Below are 22,026 nucleotides of genomic sequence, written 5' to 3'. Positions count from 1 at the left end.
CCTCTACTCAAGACCTAAGAAACAGTAACAAAATGGAAACAGTTTCGACATGACCTCCAAAGGCTTCCGTTATAGCCAAGCAGAGAAAAACCGTTTCAGGAGTCAAGAGAATAAAATATTGATTTAATACCAGCTGAAATGGATTCTAGTAAATCATTTCCTTTTTATTTGCCGTATGTAAAAAAGACAAGAAAATAGAGTATGTTAAAGATTGGTTTAAAGCACAAACTTTCAGAGTTTGTTCTAAGGTTAGTATGTATTTTTTCCTGCCTTTCTAGTCACCTGAGAGCAGGAAGCTCCCAAGAACATGATCCCCTTAGTAAGGACTACTGCTACCCGAGCTCATCACTGGGCTTGTCAAGTTTTCAGGCTTTGCTTGGCCTGAGACACGTGTAAATCAGAAAATCGACACAACAATCTATTCTCACATCACAGCTATAAAAACAGCATTTTAAGGCTGTGGGAAATAGAATTTTGGCCTTTTACAAAGCATATCCTTTGCTTTCCTCAATTTTGAAAATGCAGAAGTTCTAGCATTATGGAGTGCCGTGGTATCTTTACCATCAGACACTGTAATTTTAGTGATTTTTTTTTAAGTCTCTGACTCTATAAAATAATGAAAGAGTACCAGAAGCCTCCCGTGACTACCAGGAAAAGTAACCCAGTCTCTCCTGGGCTGATGTCTCTAGCGGTTTGTCAGGACACTCTTGCCTGAGCCGAGCCCGTCCGGCCGGAAGCTGTGCTTCATTTCCATCCTTCTGTCTACCTGAAGGGACTTCTTGGGTAAAGAGGCCATCTAAATAAAGCAGAACAATGACTCGTTTTAGTCTGTGTTAAAAGAAATGCCACAAGTAAAAGGAGAGGTAGCTAGCAGACGGGAGACTACAAGCCCCTGTCAGTGCCCTGAGTGTTCAGTCCCGGTGCAAACTGGGTGTAGAAAGGTAAGAGAAAGGGTGACGACACCATGTTTTCTATGTTTCAGTCTGGGTTAAGACAGAAACTGAACAGCCAGCACGTAAAGGCAGAAAGCTCATCACAGAGCGATGCCCTGAGCATAGGGCCCCGGCACCGTGCCAGGTGCGGTACTGGAGTCAGCCGCTGCTGCTGCCGTCACTGACGGATGTGGGAATGAAATCACTTGCTCGGGGTCACGAAGCTGGGGACGATACCAGCCCAGGCAGTCGGTGTGCCTGCAGAACGGGACCCCTCGGCTACACTGCGCCAACCCAGACCCTTCATACCACGGGAGGTAGAGGAGCTTCCAGCTGTCGGCCCAGGAATGACAGCAAACGCCTCCAGATGAGGCCGCTTCCCATAAACATAATTCCTGTAATCAGCCAAAACACTCTGTGGTCCTAAAAGAGAACACAGAGTTACTTTCAATCACAAAAGATCAGGCTCCTCAGCAGTAAAATTCCCCAACTATGATTGCCCGGGAGCTTACAGATGTCTTGTGTTGGTTGTTCAGCTCTCTCCTATAGAAAGGACTGAAGAAAAACCTTGATGGCATCCAGAGAATGAGACCAGATCAGAAGAGAAACAAGACATAAAAGGGCTTTGATATTTAAAAATCATCAATAAGCCAAACATAACCACTTTTACTTTGTGTTTCCTCCCAGTCTTCGTTTGCATGTATACAAATTTTAATAATTATAATCACAGAGGACATAAAACCGAATTCGAGTTTTTCGCTTTTAGAGCCACAGGTCCCGATCTGCAAGCTGAAGTGTCCTGGGCACCACAGCACCCGGGAGTATTTTAAGTTTTCAAGGAAAACACAATGTCATCTGCAGAACAGACCTAGCTACGTCATAAACAACCTGTTAGGTCATATCACAGAAACAATGTCCTAAAAGAAACTTTGGGTCTAGTAATCCTATGCAAAAATTCCCGAGACACTAGACACTAAACATATCATGAACCAAGAAAGTTTGGGAACCTCTGACTTAAACATCTTCCCGTCAATTTCAAGCGTGTACTATCTGGCAGTGTAATGTGCACGCGTCTGTAGAAGGAACCACAGGCCCCCTCGGAAGGGATCCCATTGCCAGCTATGCTGCCGCTGGCTACCAACCGCAGCCTGGGGGGCTCCAGGGACGGGGAGCTCCCCCGCCCAGGCTGGTGTGTTGTGCAAACGGTTAGCTCTCACTGGGGGCAACGCACACCACATGAAGGAGAAACCCATCTCTTCGGAACAGGAACTTAGACCTATATCAGGAAGACAAGTGCTAACACAAGTTAAATATTTCTGGTGAACACATTTCCAGTTATCCAAAAAGAGGGTGTAGTTTATTAATTATATTTAAATGAGATTTAGAACAATAGATTACTATCGTCTTTGCTGTAGACTGGTTCTACAATCCACCTATGAAGAAAAATCTGAGAATGCCGAAATGTGATCAACTAGAGAGAGAAGTTCCAACCTAGCTTGAAATTCCAAACGCGCACAGAAGCTGTGGGAAGACAGCGCAGCGGAGGACTGGAAGCTCACCTCGTACGCAGGCACCACCAGACAACACATAGGGAGAGTAACGCAGAGAATGATCTGAAGACTGACAGAACGGACTCTGCAAGTGAAGAAGGGGCCACAGCAAAGAGGGCAGGCAGGGCAGAGACCTGGCAGGGAGCTCAGTGAAACTGGGAGGCTGTCCATGAAAGGAAGGAAGCTGCCAGCACAGGGGAGAGAACCACACCATCGCACTGGGGAGCCTGCGTGGAAAGCTGAGTCTTCATAACATTTGGCTTTGAAAACCAGAGGGGCTGAGTTTTATGAGTTTTTACAATCAGTAGGACTTAAAACCTGGAATTTTAAAAAATCAGCAGGCTCAAATTTTTTTTTTTTTTAAGATTTTTTTTTATCTGACAGAGATCACAAGTAGGCAGAGCAGCAGGCAGAGAGGGAGGGGGAAGCAGGCTCCCTGCTGAGCAGAGAGCCCGATGTGGGGCTCGATCCCAGGACCCTGAGATCATGACCTGAGCCGAAGGCAGAGGCTCAAACCACTGAGCCACCCAGGCGCCCAGCAGGCTCAACTTTAGGAGAGCAGAGAGGGTGAGAAGAAACAGAGTCCCCACCATTGAAGAGACAACACAACAGCTGGGGAGATACAGCACAGAAGGAGCATCTGGAAAGACCTGGAGGATACAGTGCGAGAGCGGCTTGCTAACCTCACAGAGCGCTCTGGAGAAACGGAGATCATGAGAGACTCCTCCAGGAACAAAGGGCCTACAGGTGCTGCCTCCACTGCCCCCTCCCCCCCCAAACACACAGTGCCTGGGGGAACTAGTCTGACACCCACTGATTTGCTTACACTGCACCCGCCCTCTCATCGGAGCTTCGCATCCGCACGCTCCAGCCAGGTCAGCCTCGGTCCCAGCACTGAGGGGCCATGCCCCCAGAAGACCCAACAAACCTTGCTAACACTGAGGCTCCTATACCCAGTAGGGGGGTGCATCCACTCGCTCCAAAGCAGGAGCCCATCAAAAGACGCCCTCCACTCCTGCCTGTGCAAGTTGCCCCCATAGCTGCCAGCACCACTCCAAAGTACCTGCTGCCCGGGGAGAGGGGAACTAACCACACACACTGAACGTGGTCCCAATAGTGGGCTGGCGGCAGATGGCGGGTCAGACTGCAGGCCCTGCCCACTCGTGAAAGCTTCTCGGGGAACAGTGCAGAGAAGCAGTCTGCAGCTCTGCCGAACATCTGGTCTGACCCAGCTCAAGCCCAGGGAGGCCCCAGACTGACCCCCTGATGTCACAGGTAGCAAAAATAGCCATGTGGACACCTGGACCGCAGGCAAACACGGCCCCGCCACACGGGGTGGGGGTGGGTACACGCAGCACCCTGAGAGAAGAGCTCTGAAGCACCAGGTTCTGGTGAGCAGGGACCTCGCCCTGCAGGCAGACAGGACCTCTTCCCCATGCGGTCCACCACCTTCGAGGGCAGGAGACACAGCTGACTTTCCTAACACACACACAAACACCGAGAGGCAGATAAAACGAGAAAAATGACTATGTCCCAAATGAAAGAACAGGAGAAGTTCACAACAAGGGACCTAAGTGAAATGGAGATATTCAATATGCCTGATGGAGAATTTAAAGTAATCATCAGGGGTGCCTGGCGGCTCAGCCGTTAAGTGTCTGCCTTCGGCTCAGGTCATGATCTCTTAGGGTCCTGGGATCGAGCCCACATTGGAGTCCCTGCTCAGTGAGGAGTCTCCTTCTCCCTCTCCCACTCCCCTGCTTGTGTTCCCTCTCTCACTGTGTCTCTGTCAAATAAATAAATAAAATCTTAAAAAAAAAATAATGATCATATACTCACTGGACTTAAAAGTGGAGGACATCAGTAAGGCCCTTAACAAGGAGGTAAGAAAGAACCATTCAGAGACGAAGAACACAGTAAGTGAAATTAAAAATACACCAGATGGAATACCTAGTAGCTAGAGGAAGCAGAAGAACAGATCAATGACCTGGAGGACAGAGTCATGGAAAGTAAAGTTGAGCAGGTGAGAGGAAAATAAATGATCCAAAACAAGAACAGATTTAGGGAACTCAGTGGCTCCATCAAGCCTAGTAACAACGGCACTACAGGGATCCCAGAAGGAGAAAAGGGGGTAGTAAATTTATGTGAAGAAATAATAGCTGAAAACTTCTAGAATATGGGAAAGGAAACAGAAATCCAGATCCAGGAGGCATAGAGATAGCCCAACAAAATCAACCCAGGAGGTCCACACCAAGACACAGTAATTGGGGCGCCTGGGTGGCTCAGTAGGTTAAGCGTCTGCCTTCAGCTCAGGTCATGATGTCAGGGTCCTGGGTTTGACTCCTGCTCAGCACGGAGTCTGCTTCTCCCTCTCCCTCTGCCCCCAACTCCCTCCCCATCCCACCGCCCCATGCTCGCTCACTCTCTCTCAAATGAATAAATAAAATCTTAAAAAAGACATCTAGTAATTAAAAAGGCAAAAAGTGGTGATAAAGACAGGATTTTATTTATTTATTTTTTTTTTCAAAAAAAATTTTTTTTTAAGATTTTATTTATTTATTTGACAGAGAGAGAGATCACAAGTAGGCAGAGAGGCAGGCAGAGAGAGAGGAAGAAGCAGGCTCCCTGCAGAGCAGAGAGCCCGATGCGGGGCTCGATCCCAGGACCCTGAGATCATGACCTGAGCCGAAGGCAGAGGCTTTAACCCACTGAGCCACCCAGGCGCCCCAAGACAGGATTTTAAAAGCAGCAAAAGAAAACATTTAAATACAAAGGAAACCCCACATGGCTAGCAGCTAATTTCTCAGCAGAAAATGCAGACAAGAAGGGAGCAGCATGACAAATTCAAAGGGCTGAAAAGGAAAAATTTGCAGCCAAGAATACTCTACCCCACAGGGTTGTCATTCAGAGTAGGAGAGAGAAGAGTTTCTCAGAGAAACAGATTAAAGGAATTCATCACCACTAAACCAGCCTTCTAAGAAATATGAAAGAGGACTCTGAGTGAAAAAGAGAGACCGTAAGAGACAGTATGAAAAGTAGGAAACATAAAGGCAGTAGAAGTAAGTACACCTGTAAAAGTCAGTCAAAGACTCAAAGTAAAGGGATGTAAAGTCTGACACCTAAAAGGTGGTGGTGGGGGAGAGGAATAAAGAATGGGCTCAAACTTAGGCAACCATCAGCTTAATGCAGACTGCTATGCCCAGAAGGTGTTATATACAAACCAGCAATAACCACAAACCAAAAACCAGTAATAGATATGCAAAAAATTTAAAAAAAAAAAGAGGACTCCAAGTATAACACTACAGAAAGCCAACTAATCATGAGAAGAGAGCAAAGGGAGAAAGGAACACAGAAGAACTATAAAACAACCATTAAAGAAGTAACAAAATAGCAAAAAGCACATACCTATCAACAATTACTATGAACGTCATGAACTGATCAAATGCTCCAATCAAAAGACACAGGGTGACTGAGGGGATAACAACGCAAGACCCATCTCATGGTGCCTACAAGAGACTCGTCTCAGATCTAAGGACACCTGAAGACAGAAAGCGAAGCGATGGAGAAGCATTTATCATGCACATGGCCGTTAGAAGAGAGCCAGGATAGCATACTTACATTGGAAAAAACACTTCAATACAAAGACTGTAACAAGAGACAAAGAAGGACATCATAGTAATAAAGAAGATAATCCAACAAGATATATAGCAAGTTGGTTGTTTGGGAAGCCTTTAGTCAGACCCATCAAAAAGAAAACGAGAAAAAAAATAAAAAATGAAACAGGAAATCAAAGCCATCAGAGAAATACAAAGGACTATAACAGAATACTATAGAAAATTATATGCCAAAAAACTGGATAACCTAGAAGAAATGGAATTCCTAGAAACATATAACCTCCCAAAACTGAATCAGGAAGAAATAAGGAAATTTGAACAGACCAATTACCAGCAATGATATTACATCAGTAATAAAAAAAAAACTCTCAACAAATAAAAGTCAGGTCCAGATAGCTTCACAGGTAAATTCTACCAAAGTTTAAAGAAAAATTATTATCTGTTCCTCTCAAACCATTTAACAAAAAATTCAAAAAAAAGGAAAAAGGAAAACTTTTAAATTCATTCTATGAGGCCAGCATCACCCAGATATCAAAACGATATCTACAAAAAAGAGACACTACACTACAACGACACTACAAAAAAGAGAACTACAGCCCAGTATCTCTGATGAACAGAGATGCAAAAAAACTCAACACAATACTATCCAATCCAATCCAATAATACATTAAACAATCATTCATCACTGTCAAGTGGGACTTACCTCTGGGTTGCCAGAGGTAAAGGGGTATCACATCTGTTGCTTACTCTCAAGTGGTTTTAGAAAAAAGAGGCTGTACATAAAGATAGAACCAGGGGCGCCTGCATGGCTCAGTGGGTTAAAGCCTCTGCCTTCGGCTCGGGTCATGATCTCAGGGTCCTGGAATCGAGCCCCACATGGGGCTCTCTGCTCAGCGGGGAGCCTGCTTCCCCACCCTCTCTCTCTGCCTGCCTCTCTGCCTACTTGTGAGCTCTGTCAAATAAATAAAATCTTAAAAAAAAAAGAGAGAGAATGAGACAGGGAAGGTGATACACTGGTGATAAAAGAATGGGTAAAGGCTCCGTGGCAATTCTTTGACTACTCTTATAGAAGGATCTAAAATTATCTTAAAACAAGAAGTAAAAAAAGTTTTTCCTATCCCGGGTTGATGATTGTCAATACTAATAACCCTGTCTACACAGGGGCAGAGACCTTGGCATCTGGGGATTTACTAAACATGTCTGAGCTATTCTTCAGGTAACCTAGACATGTAGTTTGTAACTGATGAAGGACTGATCTGAATCTTGTTCTGCCGGAGCCAATCACCCTGTACTGAGCAAGTAACTGACCACGAACCACTCACTTCCCATCGTAACTGGGTTGCTCTACACCTGGGACTGCGTGGAACTATCAGAGAGGAATTTCTAAAAATCCCTTTTAAAATGGGCATTAAATGAGAAAATAAGTATAAAATGAAAAAAATATATAAAAGTGAGTTTGTAGACTATATGTATAGAAACACGATTCTTAATAAAAATGACCTGATCTTGTATAAAGAGTTCTGTAGCCACACACTGGGGAATCTGCAGGTCTTTAGAAGTTACCTTTGGAGAATTTCAAGGGTTGGTTTATGTTGCACAAGATGTTTTGGTTACTTCTTAACTTTATAGTAACTACATGTGGGCTTAAAAACCTCCCAACAGATGCCTAACACACTTACAGGCAAACCCTCACAGGCTCTACAAATTCAACACTATCTCCCATTCGTTTGCTCTGACCTTGTTCCCCACCTGTCTCCGCCCGGCTCACCCTCTCCTGGCCCCACCGCCCTTGCTGTTCCTTGAAAGCCCGTTCCTGCTCTGGTAATTCCGGGTGTGCTCCCCTCTGCTAAAAACACTTTCCCTCCGACCTTCCCGCTTTCTAGCATCACCTCCCTGGGACATTCTTGAGCACCCCGCTTTAAAATGCTCCCTAGCGCACCTCGTGGCAACATCCTGCATCCTTCCACCTGCTTTCTTTTTAAAGAGAAACATACTGTGTGTCTGTCTGCCCCCTCCTTCCTGAGGGCAGACACTCCCTGCTGTCTCCCTGGGGCCAAAAGCAGCGGGCACTACAGAGCAGGCACCAAAACCCACATTTACAAGATGAAGGAACAAACGTACTGCACTGATTTTTCCTTTCACATCTTATAAAGAACATGAAAATGACTAAAACCGACTGGGCCTTGGAGAGCGTTCTCAGAAGCGGCACATAAGCCGAGATGTGAGAGGTGAGCAGAAGCCAGCCTGGCAGAAGAGGTGGGAGCCGAGGACAGCTGTGGCCTGGAGGAAGCCCGCGGGGGAGGAAATACTGATGCAACACCCGTGGCGAGAGCGAGGTGGCTGGTTTCAGCATGGAGAGCCCTGCGGGCCAAGGAGCCTGTGTCTTTACTTTAAGGGCAGTCAAATGCCAGTGAATCGTTTCACAGAAAAGTGACCACGAGGTTTTCCTGCTTTTACAGACCACTTTACAGAAGCAAAGAGTGGTCCTGATGAGAGATGACATGGGTTCAACTAGGATGGCAGCCAAAGAGAGAACAGATCTTTTAAATGAATGAGGACACAATGGAATACTATTTAATCATCAAAAACGAAATCTTGCCACGTTCAACGCCATGGATGGAGCTAGAGGGCATTATGCTAAGAGAAATAAGTCAGTCAGAGAAGACAAATAACCTATGATTTCACTCATATGTGGGATTTAACAAACAAAACAGAGGATCAAGGGGAAGGGAAGGAAAGATAAAATAAGAATCAGAGAGGGAGGCAAACCATAAGAGACTCTTAATCACAGGAAACAAACTGAGGGCTGCTGGAGGGGAGCTGAGGGGAGGGCACCTGATGTAATGAGCACTGGGTGTTATATAAGACTGAGGAATCACTGACCTCTACCTCAAACTCATATGCTATATATTAATTAATTGAATTTAAGTAAAATAAAAAAAATAATGAGGACACAGAGTCCAAGTGTGCTGAATGCAGTGTAGTGTGCAGATTATCTTCTAGAAATCCTACAGCAAGATATTTTCTGAAAGACCGCACTCGATGATAGGAAGAACTCTGGCACCTTAGTGTTATATTAATATGAAAAGGCAGCAAAGTGGAGAGTGCAAGTCTTGGGCTCAGATCACAACCGTGATTTTCTAGCACTGTGCCCCTGAGCAGATCACTTCAATTTCCTGAGCCTGTCTTCCATCTATAAAGCCGGGATAACACATCCATCTTCATAGCTGTGATCTCACCAAATAAAGCAAGCAAACTACCAATGTCAGAAGATGAAAACCAGAAAGGCAGTCTTTCGTTAGCATGGCCTCACTGTGATCCTGCTTACCGCCACAGCACGGCGCGATCCTGCGGCAGCACTGCCTCACCCTGTGATCCTGCACTGATCCTGCAACACCACAGCCTCACGGCACAATCCTGCGGGGGCACCAGCTCGTGCTGTGATCCCGCGTCACCAGAGCCTCACGGCACGATCCTGGGGGAGCAGTCTCTTTATGGTGTGATCCTCCAAGAGCATTCCTTGACAGTGTAATACTGTTTTGTCAAACCTTTTCTATGTGTGGTTCCATTTTTTGAGAAACATGAGGTAAATACAGCTATAGTTATATTTGTGTTACAATAGGGTCTAAAAATACTGCCTGAATTTTGAATGAATTAAACATTTTAATTCACTAGAGGTATATATATGTTAAGACTCCTTTTTAAAATCCATTTTTTTTTTTTAAAGATTTTATGTTTAAGCAATCTCTACTCCCAACGTGAGGCTCAAACCCACAGCCCCAAGATTGAGAGTTGTGTGTTCCACTGACTGAGCTAGCCAGGTGCCCCTTAAAACCCATTTTAAAAAATGATCTTCAAGACAAAAAATAATCCCTAGATCACTGAAATAATAGTCTCACCTCTTCAAGGGAAGATTCCAAATTCATTCCAAAAGCAACTCCCATTAGTCCAAAGAGAGAAAGAGAGAAGGTTCCCATGGTCAACTGTAGGTTCAACCTCATCATCACATTACGGTGGCTAGAGAGGAGAAGAGCTTCCGTCAGAAGCGCCCACTAACTACACATAGCAAATTCATGAAATCATTTTTTAAAATTTTTTAAATTAAATCTACACCTGTAGAAAAGGACATCTTTCTGTGTAGCATTTATACACGATAATGATGGTATAACTCTTCCCAACATGACAGTTTCCTTAAAACCTTCATCACTTTAGAATTCCTTCGGTTGTTCTACAGGATGCTTTCTCACCTGTCCAGATTGATGAATATGATACTTTGAGAATCATCGATCAATACCCTGAGTTCCCGCGTTGCATTGGAGAGATCCTCGGCTAAGCGGTAGTAGTTTTCCAAGAGCAGCTCCATCTCTTCCGCATGGTCGATTCCAGCGCTGCTCTTTTCACTTCAATTAAGAGTTAACATAATTAGCACACCCCAGCACAGGCATCACCCTTTGGTACCAAAACCTTTCTGAATCCGTATATAGTACTCAACTATGAATGGAAAAGTGGCCTTGGTTTTTTCTTACTGTGACTAAGCTCAATCAGCAAGTGGCTTTACCAAGCGACCCTAAACACTTACACAGGGTAAGCTGCAGGTGCAGGTTCCAGCCCGCCGACCTGGGCTTACTGTACTCGGCCCCGAGTCAAGGGCTTCTCATGCACATACACACTACCAGACAAAGGAAAATTCAGAATGTGTGAATGCTGATGAATGAGTGCAAATTAGTGAAAATAAGGCAAAACAAAACTAAAAACAAAATAAAAAGCCTTTCCTTTCCAAGGCAGATACATAATGTTACTTTCATATATGAAGAAATATGTCCTTGAGTGATGTTAATAGTCACTTTGTATCCCTTTACTCAGACCCCCCACCCCTTGCCAAGGAGAGTTAGTGAGACTTAAGTGCTCTGTGAAAGAGTTATATCATAGAGTACATTTGGCCTAATAAACAAAGCAAACAAGAGTTACAAATGTGTTCAAGTTTCTGCTACTATATCTGCTATATAATAGCCCTTGTAGTCTTAATTTTTCCTTACTAGAATACAGATAACTAATTTCCCAAAATGCTTAAAAAAATCTGTACAGATTGTGGAAACTGTACACATTACAGAGGTGTCTCCATTAATTTCTATTATTTGTCTAGAAAGAACAAAAATGAAATATTCTGAGTACTTAAAGTTCTAATTCTGTAAGAGATAAAAATTTTCTAAGATAAGCCTTTTTTTTTTTTAAAGATTACTTATTTATTTATTTGACAGAGAGAGAGATCACAAGTAGGCAGAGGCAGGCAGAGTGGGGTGGGGGTGGGGAAACAGGCTCCCTGCTGAGCAGAGAGCCCAATGTGGGGCTCGATCCCAGGACCCTGAGATCATGACCTGAGCCGAAGGCAGAGGCTTAACCCACTGAGCCACCCAGGTGCCCCTAAGATAAGCCTTTTTTATATCAGATCAAAGTTACAGAATACATGCCAGTGTCCTATCTTCCTTCATCCCTCTTTCCCTGCCCCCAGGTGAGTAGCTTTCCCTCTCTTCCACCGTACTCCCCAGGCTAAGTTATTCGGGTAGATGTGTCAGCCACTTTGGGGGTCAGGCCCTTGAAGATAAAGGTAATGGTGTGTTTGTATTCATCACAGCCCAGCACAGTGCTATGTACACAGCAGACATTCAATATATCCTCATTACACTAAACATGCATATGGGGAAGTAGTGAAACAACTGAGGATAAAAAGTGCCTGTATTCTCTATTCTGGAGAAAACATTATGTTCTCTAAGAAGAACCATCCTGAAGAAGACAGAAGACTGATCCTAACAAGACCAGTGACAAAGCAGGACTCCAGACTTACAAGACTTGCGGGTCACTCCACTTCGTGAGACAGAGCTCCTCCAGCAACTCCTCTTCGTCCAAGATCTCCAACATGGACTCTTTGAAAATTTTAATATCTGTTTCTAACTCCGACAGACTATAGGAGTAGTTGTATAGAAATGATCAGTAACATTAACTTATAAACACTTTTCCCTATTAAAAAATGTACTTTTTAAAGTATCTTATCAAGTAGGCCCACTTACACATTCATGGTAAACACTGACTTGTAAATTTTTGATTATTCACCATGCACATTAAGAATCAATTTCTATCCAAAAATAAAGACCCTGATATAACATTTCATGCATATAACATTCATGAATGTTTCATGCATATAACAACATGAATTTCATTCATGTAACATTTCAAGAAATGTTACAGCTTTTCCATAATCATTAATCTATGCACCCTTGTTAGCTCAACTTCTCACCTAGGCTACCTTCTGGTTTCAAGGCACAGGAAGAAAACCATTGCCGTTAGCAAAACTAGTTGGTATTTTGAAAACAGGGAATAATCACACTGATTTTGTATCTGAATTAATGCTACACATTTTCTATTAGGACTATTAAAAGAGAAGCTTACGATATTTTTGTCTACCTCCCAAATTGGTAGATCACCCATATTTACCTTTTGCCATTTTGTAGTAAGATGTGCAATTTGCTTCTGTCTACAGAAGAATGTTTGGGATCCACTAAAGCTTCCAATGTCTCAAGGATCAGTGGCTGCAAAATGCTAAGTTTCCCCTGAAGAGTGCTGATCTAGATAACAACATGACCTTTCATAAGAATCAAAACAATCTTTTTAGAATACTCAGGATCAGTGAATCCTCTGATTAAACACAGAAATCTGTACTAGCTAGGCAGGCTGGTAATGTTTCAGAACGTGGTCACTGCTGGAATGCCTATTTCAGATGATTCATAAACTAGATCTACCAGGTTAAAAGTTAACCACATGTTACCAGGCTTGCATTTGGTTGATAGGGAATTAACTCTCCTAAGAGTCTTCCCCCACAAACATTTATTATGAAAGGAATGCAAGGCTGATTAAAACCTGCCATTTCATGGTTAAAACATATACTTTACATTTGGTAAACAATACCCATGTTCTTCGTAAACAGAACACAGTTCAAAATTCCTGTGAAAAAGATTCTTCCAAAAACCAAAACATAACTTGGGACTTGAAAAATAAACCAGTGTCAAGTCAAAAGTATACTACTTATTGTTCAGGCATTCAGCAGGAAAGCACTGATATAGGCTATACCCATTGTTAAAATATTGAAATATTCCCGTACCAGCTGGCAAACAGCCTAACAGAATTAGGCAGTTAATTAGTAAAATAAACGAATGGCATAAAAGCCAGCACATACTATTTATCTCAGCCTGAGCTCCTGAGAGCTTACTCAGTCCATGCAGCCTGCCACTAACCACTGGCTGCACCTTCCCTCCCCTGCATTTTCCCTGTTTAGTAACTGTGCTCCAACTGGTCACCATCTCCTGGGCTGGTACTAGCCGGTGCTCCTGCCTCATGAACCCGAGCGAGTGGGGGATGTAGCCACTTCCTACTCCCTCGGTACAGCAGGGGAGACAAAAGAGAAGGGTCCGGGCCCATCCAGTCCTCACCCACTGCACGTCCTCTTCGCCTGCTTCCCTCCCTCCCTCCACTTGGCACGCTCTAAACCGACCGCTGCACGCAGCCAGCTCCTGAACAGCACTGCACTGACTAATGGGGGGTAAGAAAAGATAATGAAGAATTTGTGGGGCCAGGAGGGCAGTGACCACTGTTGTTCAGGGCCTGATAGAGTCCCTAGATACCCAGGAACTATCTACATAATAGGGAAATCATTGGAAGAATTATCCCTGGTTCCTATGTCAAAGCAGGTCTGCAAACAGTGGCATCATGCAGCTGCCTCCAAAGACTGTACCCACAAATCAGAGTGAGGGGGAATGAGAATGATTTCAGCTATTCACCATGTGTGCTCAGTTTTACAATATACACTTTAGTTACAGAACAATAGAGAATATTTAAAACTTTCTGATATGTGTTATATCCTATTTAGGATGTTAAGTATTTTGAATTATCACCCCTCAAATATAATTATCAAAATTATACAAAAGACAGCCAACTTATAATGTGCTTAGCTGAATGTCATAAATATGACTCTCAAAGAGACTCTATAAACTGTCCCTAGAGACCTCAGATCTATTTGATTGGATCATATAGCTTAAGAATTAAGTATTTCTCCACACAGGACCCTCAGAGATATTTTTGTTCGGAGGTAGGGTGTGGTTAGGGATGGTGTCAATGAAACAATACCAACTTGTCCTCCTACTCAATAGCATTTTAAAACAAGAACAAATTCAAGAAACAAAATAAAAACAGGCTTACCCAATATTGTAGGAGTGCTTCTATAGCCCTAAACTCAAAAGGTAAAGAGTATGTGACAAGTTGTCCTTCTCCAGCCAACTGAGAAGGGAGTTCCCGGAAGAGCCATTGCTCTAAATTTAAATTACGATAATCTAATATCAGAAGACATTCTGGAGTTATCACAGCTTTCAAATACTGTAAAAAAAAAAAAATGACACATAGGTATATACATGCACACATACATGCACACATGCAAGCCGTACAGCTACGGGAAAAGAGTAACATTCATAAAACAGAGTTTAATACTGCTTTAATTCTGGATTAACCCTAAACCAATCACCATTAAAAGAAAAAAGTTATTTTTTAAAGAAAGGAAGCCTAAAATATATGTACTTCTACCTCACTCTCAACACAACTGGAATTAAGCTACATATCAAGACTTCCAGGATATCAAGAGATATCCAGGATAACAGGAGAACAACAGGGAAGAAAACAAGATGAGGTATCCTTTTTTATTATTTTTTAAAGATTTTATTTATTTATTAGAGAGCACAAGTAGGCAGAGCAGCAGGCTGAGGGAGAGGGAGAAGCAGGCTTTTCGCTGACTGGGGAGCCCCATGTGGAGCTCAGTCCCAGGACCCTGGGATCATGACCTGAGTCAAAGGCAGCCACTTAACCAACTGAGCCACCCAGGTGCCCAATATAAGGTATTCTTAAGCCATATATTTGGTAGACTTTTCAGAAAAGATTTAGTTTAATCATGACTACTTTGGCTGAAATGTAAAAGTTGCCTTTTTGAACTGTCACCAAAACATATTAAGCTAATCTGAAATTATAAAGATAAAACATAGCCGTAGTACTCTAATTTAGAGAGCAAGAAATTAGAAATTTAATTCTAAAGACTGGTATCGTTTAAGTTAGAAGAGTAGCCTGTGGCCACTGTATTTGTGATATAAAAATTAGAGATTTTTCAGATTTTCCCCCAACATATTATGAAAATTTTTAAACATAAAAGTTGAAAAATTACACAGTGAACACCTATAAACATATCATTTAGGCTGTACAAATAACATTCCTCTAAATTTGCTTTATCACACACTTCTCTCTTCATCAAAGAGATAATTTTTTTAAAAAATGGTGAGGGGAAATAAAAAAATTATTTTAATTCCAGTATACTTAACACAGTGTTGTGTTAGTTTCGGGGGTAAAATACAGTGATTCAACACTTCATACATCACTGGGTGCTCATCTCAAGTGCCCCCCTTCATCCCCGTCGCCTGTTTCCCCCCTCTCGCACCCACCTCTCCTCTGGTAACCATCTGTTTTTTCTCTAGAGTGAAGAGTTTGTTTCTGCCTGTGCTCTTGTCTAGGATTTTTATGGTTTCAGGTCTCACATTTAGGTCCTTAATCCATTTTAAGTTTATTTTTGTGTATGGTGTAAAAAAGTGGTCCAGTTTCATTCTTTGGGATGAGGCTGTCCAGTTTTCCCAGCACCATTTATTGAAGAGACTGTCTTTTTCCCATTGCATATTCTTGCCTCCGTTGTCGAAGATTAACTGACCATATAAGCATGGGTTTGTTTCTGGGTTTTCTATTCTATTCCTGATCTATACGTCTGTTTTTGTACAATTACCATACTGTTTTGACTACTCCAGCTTTGCAATAGATCTTGAAATCTGGGATTGTGATGCCACCAGCTTTGTTCTTCTTTTTTAAGACTGCTTTGGCTATTTGGGGTCTTTTGTGGTTCCATACAACTTTTAGGATACTGTTCTAGTTTTGTGAAAAATGCTGTCGGTGGGAGGAAAAGATGGTGGTGGAGTAGGACGCTAGGCTTGCCTCCGCCCACCAATGCAACTTAGGTAACTATGAGACGATCCTAAATACCGCAGAAATTTATCTGATGACTGGCAGATCAAACTCCACAACTAAAGGTAGAGTCGAGACGACAAAAAAGAAGACAGGAAGTATGGAGATGCAATTTGTGCCCGTTGTGGTGGGGAGGGAGCCGTGGTTGTGGGGAAGGACACGAGACAAACTAGCACGAGAGTGCATGGGGAAAACAAATCCCCACAGCAATTGGCTTGAAAAGCAGGAAAGCCTGAATTTTGTGCGTTAAAGCCTGGGGTTTTTTAAAGGTCAGCATGCTTGGAGCACAGAGGACACTGGGGCAGCTCCTGGAGATAAGGCAGGGCGAACAGCAATCTGAAGGGCACGTGGGGCACACAGTGGGGAAATGTTAGCTGTTCACCTTGGAAAGTGCCCCAGAGAGGTAGCATTCATGGAGAGACCACTCAAGGGACAAAGGAACAGATAGACACCATTTCTCTCCCTGCCCCTCAGCATGAACACTGAGCTGCCTGCAGAAACCAGCCTAGCAGCAACCCTCATTACCTAACTTGCTTACACCAAGTCTCACCACCCCACATGCTGGTGGAACGGTCATCTCAGTCCTGCCAGCACAGCAGGCTCCTTGCCTCAGAAGACCAGCCCAAACCCCTGCTCATCCCATCTCCTGACCCAGGAGTTTTACAAGGCCCCGGTTTCCATGGCAGTGGCAAGAGCTCTCATTTCACAAGCAGACCAGAGCATGCCTAGTTAAAATGTGCCACATTCAGGCCAGAGACTAAACACTGTCCACAACAGGCAAAGAAAGCCTCTCCAGATGACTGGCCTGAAGGATAAAGTGGCCAGGACACAACAGCAGAGCTCTGCCAGCACACACTGGAGATACTTGCAGAAGTGCCAGGCTCTGGGAAACAGGGGACACTATATTTCAGGGCACTATAGGACCTCTTTTTCATAAGGCCATTATCTTTAAGAGCAGGAGACATAAATGACTTTGCTAACATGCAGAGATAGGCACAGACACTTAGACAAAATGAGAAGTCAGAGGAATTTATCCCAAATGGAAGACCAGGACAATGCCACAGCCAGAGATCTAAGCAAAACAGATATAAGTAATATGCCTGATGTAAACTTAAAATGATGATCATAAGGATACTCAATGAACTTGAGAAAAGAGTGGAGAATATCAATGAGATCCTTAACGAGATGAGGAATAATAAAGAGATAAAGGGACCAATAAATGAAATGAGAAACATTATGCTTGATGGAATGATGAGAAGGCTGGAAGAAGCAGAGGAATGAGTTAATGACCTAGAAAACAGAGTAATGTAATCAAGCTGAACAAAAAAGAGGAAAAAGAATTATGCAACAGGAGAACACTTATGGAACTCAGTGACTATCAAATGTAATAACATTCACCTTACAGGAGTCCCAGAAGACAGAGAAAAGAGAGTAGAGAATTTACTTGATGAAATAATAGCTGAAAACTTTCCTAATCTGGGGAACGAAACAGATATCCAGATTCAGGACACAGAGAACTCCCAACAAAATCAACAAAGGCACAACCACACCAACACATATTATAATTAAAATGGCAAAATATAGTGATAAAGAAAAAAATATAAAAAGCAGCAAGACAAAGATGATGGTAACATACAAAGGAAACTCCATAAGTTATCAGATTTTTCAGCAGAAACTTTCCAAAACAAAGGGGTGGCATGATATATACAAAGTTCTAGATGGGGAAAACCTGAAGCCAAAAATACTTTATCCAGATATGCTATCATTCAGAATAGTAGAGGAAGAGTTTCCCAGAGAAACAAAAACTAAAGGAGTTCATGACAACTAAACCAGCCCTGTAAAAAATATTAAAGGGGAATCCCTGAGTGCAAAAGGAAAGACTAAAAATGACAGTATAAAGTTTAGAAACACAAAAGCAGTAAAAATGAATATATCTGTAAAAAAAAAAATCAGTCAAGGAACTCACAAATTGAAAGGATGTAAAATATGATCCTATATACTTAAAACAAGGTGGGGAGGGCAGGGAGAATGGTTCCAAACTTAAATGACTATCAACTTCATAAAGACTGCAATAGGTATAAATGTTATATACAAATATAATGATGACCACAAATCAAAATCAATTATAGATATGTAAAAAAAATAAGAGAGGACTCTTTATCACTATATCACTAAAGACACCCAGCAAACTATGGAAAAAGACAAGAAAGGATCAGAGAAAATCCTGAGAAACAACCTTAAAACAAGTAATAAAGTGGCATAAATACATTTCTACCAAATTCTTTGATTAAGTGGACTAAATATTCTAATAAAAAGACATAGGTTATTAGACTAGATTAAAAAAAAAAAAGACCGATCTATCAGCTGCTTACAAGAGACTCATTTAAGACCTAGACACAGATTGAAAGTGAGGGGATGGAGAAGCATCTTTTATGCAAATGGAAAAGAAAGCCAGAGTAGCAATAACTTATACGGGAAAAAGCAGACTTTAAAACAAACACTTTAAAGACAAAAATTTCAAACACCTAAAGATCCAACAAGAGATGGAAGAAAAGAAAAGCAGCAATCTAGAAACAGAAAATTGACCATTTTCTGAAAGGTAGGACCTGCAGAGAAGTGAATCCAAAGCGACAGGAAGATAGACTGCAGCGGGAGGGGCTGGCTCCCAGCAAGTGGTGGAGCAACGGAGCACAAAATCAGAACTTTTAAAAGTCTGTTCCATTAGAAAGACAACTATCATATGATCTCCCTCATATGAGGAAGTGGAGATGCAATGTGGAGGGTTTGTGGGGTAGGAAAAGAATAAATGACACAAGATGGGATCGGGAGGGAGAAAAACCATAAGAGACTCTTAATCTCGCAAAACAAACTGAGGGCTGCTGAGGGGAGGGGGGTCGGGAGAGGGTGGTGGGGTTATGGATGTTGCTGGGGTATGTGCTTGTGGTGAGTGCTGTGAAGTGTGTAAATCTGGCGATTCACAGACCTGTAACCCTGGGGCTAAAAATACATTATATGTTTATTAAAAAATAAAGAAATTAAAAAAAAAAAATGTCTGCTCCACTGAGGGACAACGCTCCAGAGGCTAAGGGTGGAGCCCATGTGGGGACAGTGTGGTCTCAGGTCCTGCGGGGCCACAGAAGGATCGGGGGTGCCTGAGTGTCGCAGCGCTCGCAGGTATTAGAGCAGGGAAGCCAGCTACAGAAACAGAGCCAAGGAGTGAGTGCTCAACTCAGGGTACCTTAAATTGTGATCCATGGCACAGTCACACCACTGCTCTTTGAGCAGGGACCCCACAAGTGGCAGATCCGGGGACACCCTCCTGGAAGAGCAGCAGTGATCTGCTGCTGGGTTTGGAGACTCCAGGCAGGGCTGTGTGCCAGAGACAGAGACGCTTGGTCACAGGCTGGGTGAGCTCGGAGCATGGCTGGAGGCCAGGGAGACAGGAGTAATTAAGCACTTTGTTCTAAGGGCACACTCAGGAGTGGGGGCCCGAGCTTTTGGCTCCTCTGGGCCGGAGATTGGGAGGGCACCGTTTTCATTCCCATCCTCGGGAACTCTACGGAAAGCATTCAGGGAACAAAAGCTCCCGAAACTGAACCCGAGCAGATTACTTAGCCCCGCCCCTGGCAAAGGTGGTACAATTCTGCCTCGGACAAAGACACTTGAGAATCACTACAGCAGGCCCTCCCCCAGAAGATCAGCAAGAAATCCAGCCAAGACCAAGTTCACTCATCAAAGAGAACAGCGGAATTCCAGAGGAGGAGGAAGCAAAACATGGAATTTATGGCTTTCTCCACACGATTCTTTAGTCTTGCAAAGTTAATATTTTTAAATTTTTTAATTCTAATTTTTTAACTTTTACTCTTTCCTCTTTTAACGTTTTTTAACTAGTTTATCTTAATAATATGTCATTAAAAAGTATTTTTGAACTTTCATTATTATAGTAATATTTTATACTTCATTGTATCTAAATTTGTTTTTTGTAGATACATAGGGTTTTTCTAAAAAAATTTGGGATACTTCTTTATTTTTTTTTTAAGATTTTATTTTTTTATTTATTTGACAGAGAAAGGGAGATCACTAGTAGGCAGAGAGGCAAGCAGAGAGAGAGGGGGAAGCAGGCTCCCCGCTAAGCAGAGAGTCCAATGCAGAACTTGATCCCAGGACCCTGAGATCATGACCTGAGCTGAAGGCAAAGGATTAACCTACTGAGCCACTCAGGCACCCCTGGGATACAACTTCTAATAGATCAAAATATACCCTAAACCTAGCACAGGGCTTTGCTCTAGTCTCCAGCCTCCAGCAAATTCTCTCCACTTTCTTTTTTTTTTCTTTCCCCAACCAACTTATCAACTCCTTTTTTAGAATTAAAAAAAAAAAAATTATCTTTTTTTTAAAAAAGAGATTATATTTATTTATTTGACAGAGAGATCACAAGTAGGCAGAGAGGCAGGCAGAGGGACAGGGAGAAACAGGCTCCCGCTGAGCAGAGAGCCTGATGCAGGGCCCGATCCCAGGATCCTGAGATCATGACCCGAGCTGAAGGCAGAGGCTTAACGCACTGAGCCACCCAGGCACTCCTAAATTTTTCATCTTTATAGTCATATTCCATCCCTTCATCATGTTTACCCTTTTGTGTGTGTGTGTGTGTGTGTGTGTGTCTATATATATATATATACACATATGTATATATATATACACACATATATATATATATATATATACACATATATATATGTATATATATATATATATATACATATATATATAAAAGTTTTTCTTTCTTTAAAATTATGGGGGGTAGTTTCTTCTAAGAGACCAAATATTCCCCAGATTAAGTGGGTGGCTCTGTTCTATTCACCTATCTAATATATATATTTTCTTTTCTTTCTCCTTTTTCTTTTTTTTCCAAACTTCTTTTTACCCCTTTCTTCCCCCCCATGATTTGTGGTCTCTTCTGGTTTGGTTAACACACATTTTCCTATTAGTATTTTATTCTCTCCTTCATATATTCTTATCTGGATAAAATGACAAGGCGGGAAAAACTCACCACAAAAAAAAGAACAAGAGGCAGTACCGATGGCTAGGGACCTAGTCAATGGGGACACTGGTAATATGTCAAATCTAGAGTTCAGAATGACAATTTTCAAGGTGCAAGCTGGGCTCAAAAAAGGCATGGAAGATATTAGAGAAACCCTTTCTGGAGAAATAAAAGAACTAAAATCTAACCAAGCTGAAATAAAAAAAGCTATTAATGAGGTGCAATAAAAAATGGATGCTCTTACTGCTACGATAAATGAGGCAGAAAAGAGAATAAGGGATATAGAAGACCAAATGACAGAGAATAAAGAAGCTGAGCAAAAGAGGGACAAACAACTACTGGACCACGAGGGGAGAATTCGAGAGATAAATGACACCATAAGACAAAACAATATTAGAATAATTGGGATTCCAGAAGAAGAAGAAAGAGAGAAGGGAGCAGAAGGTGTATTGGAGCAAATGATTGTAGAGAATTTCCCTAATACGGCAAAGGCAACAAGCATCAAAATCCAGGAGGCACAGAGAACCTTCCTCAAAATCAGTAAGAATAGGTCCACACCCCATCATCTAATAGTAATTTACAAGTCTTAGTGACAAAGAGAAAATTCTGAAAGCAGCTTGGGACAAGAAGTCTGTAACATACAATGGTAAAAATATTAGATTGGCAGCAGATTTATTCACAGAGACCTGGCAGGCCAGAAAGAACTGGCATGATATATTCAGAGCACTAAACAAGAACATGAAGCCAAGAATACTATATCCAGCTAGGCTATCATTGAAAATAGAAGGAGAGATAAA

The 22,026-nt window shown here is 42.4% G+C and overlaps 1 protein-coding gene across 2 annotated transcripts in view; it reads right to left on the bottom strand.

Annotated features, from left to right (window-relative positions):
- Nucleotides 1-139: 139 nt before the first annotated feature.
- Nucleotides 140-22,026, bottom strand: part of MRS2 (magnesium transporter MRS2) — a 41,568-nt gene continuing 19,681 nt past the window's right edge. For both annotated transcript variants that reach the window (XM_046004893.1, XM_046004894.1), the window contains 7 exons: nt 14,341-14,514; nt 12,583-12,713; nt 11,936-12,052; nt 10,341-10,493; nt 9,993-10,110; nt 1,242-1,355; nt 140-796 (listed from right to left, as the gene is read on the bottom strand). In XM_046004893.1, coding sequence (XP_045860849.1) covers nt 686-796; nt 1,242-1,355; nt 9,993-10,110; nt 10,341-10,493; nt 11,936-12,052; nt 12,583-12,713; nt 14,341-14,514 — 918 coding nt within the window. In that variant the 3' untranslated portion in view covers nt 140-685. The remainder of the gene's footprint in view (nt 797-1,241; nt 1,356-9,992; nt 10,111-10,340; nt 10,494-11,935; nt 12,053-12,582; nt 12,714-14,340; nt 14,515-22,026) is intronic.

The sequence above is a fragment of the Meles meles genome, chromosome 5 (genome assembly GCF_922984935.1).
Source record: "Meles meles chromosome 5, mMelMel3.1 paternal haplotype, whole genome shotgun sequence".
Classification (NCBI taxonomy): domain Eukaryota; kingdom Metazoa; phylum Chordata; class Mammalia; order Carnivora; family Mustelidae; genus Meles; species Meles meles.
Note: the sequence above shows the minus strand (reverse complement) of the source record. Positions and strands in the feature narration are given on the sequence as shown.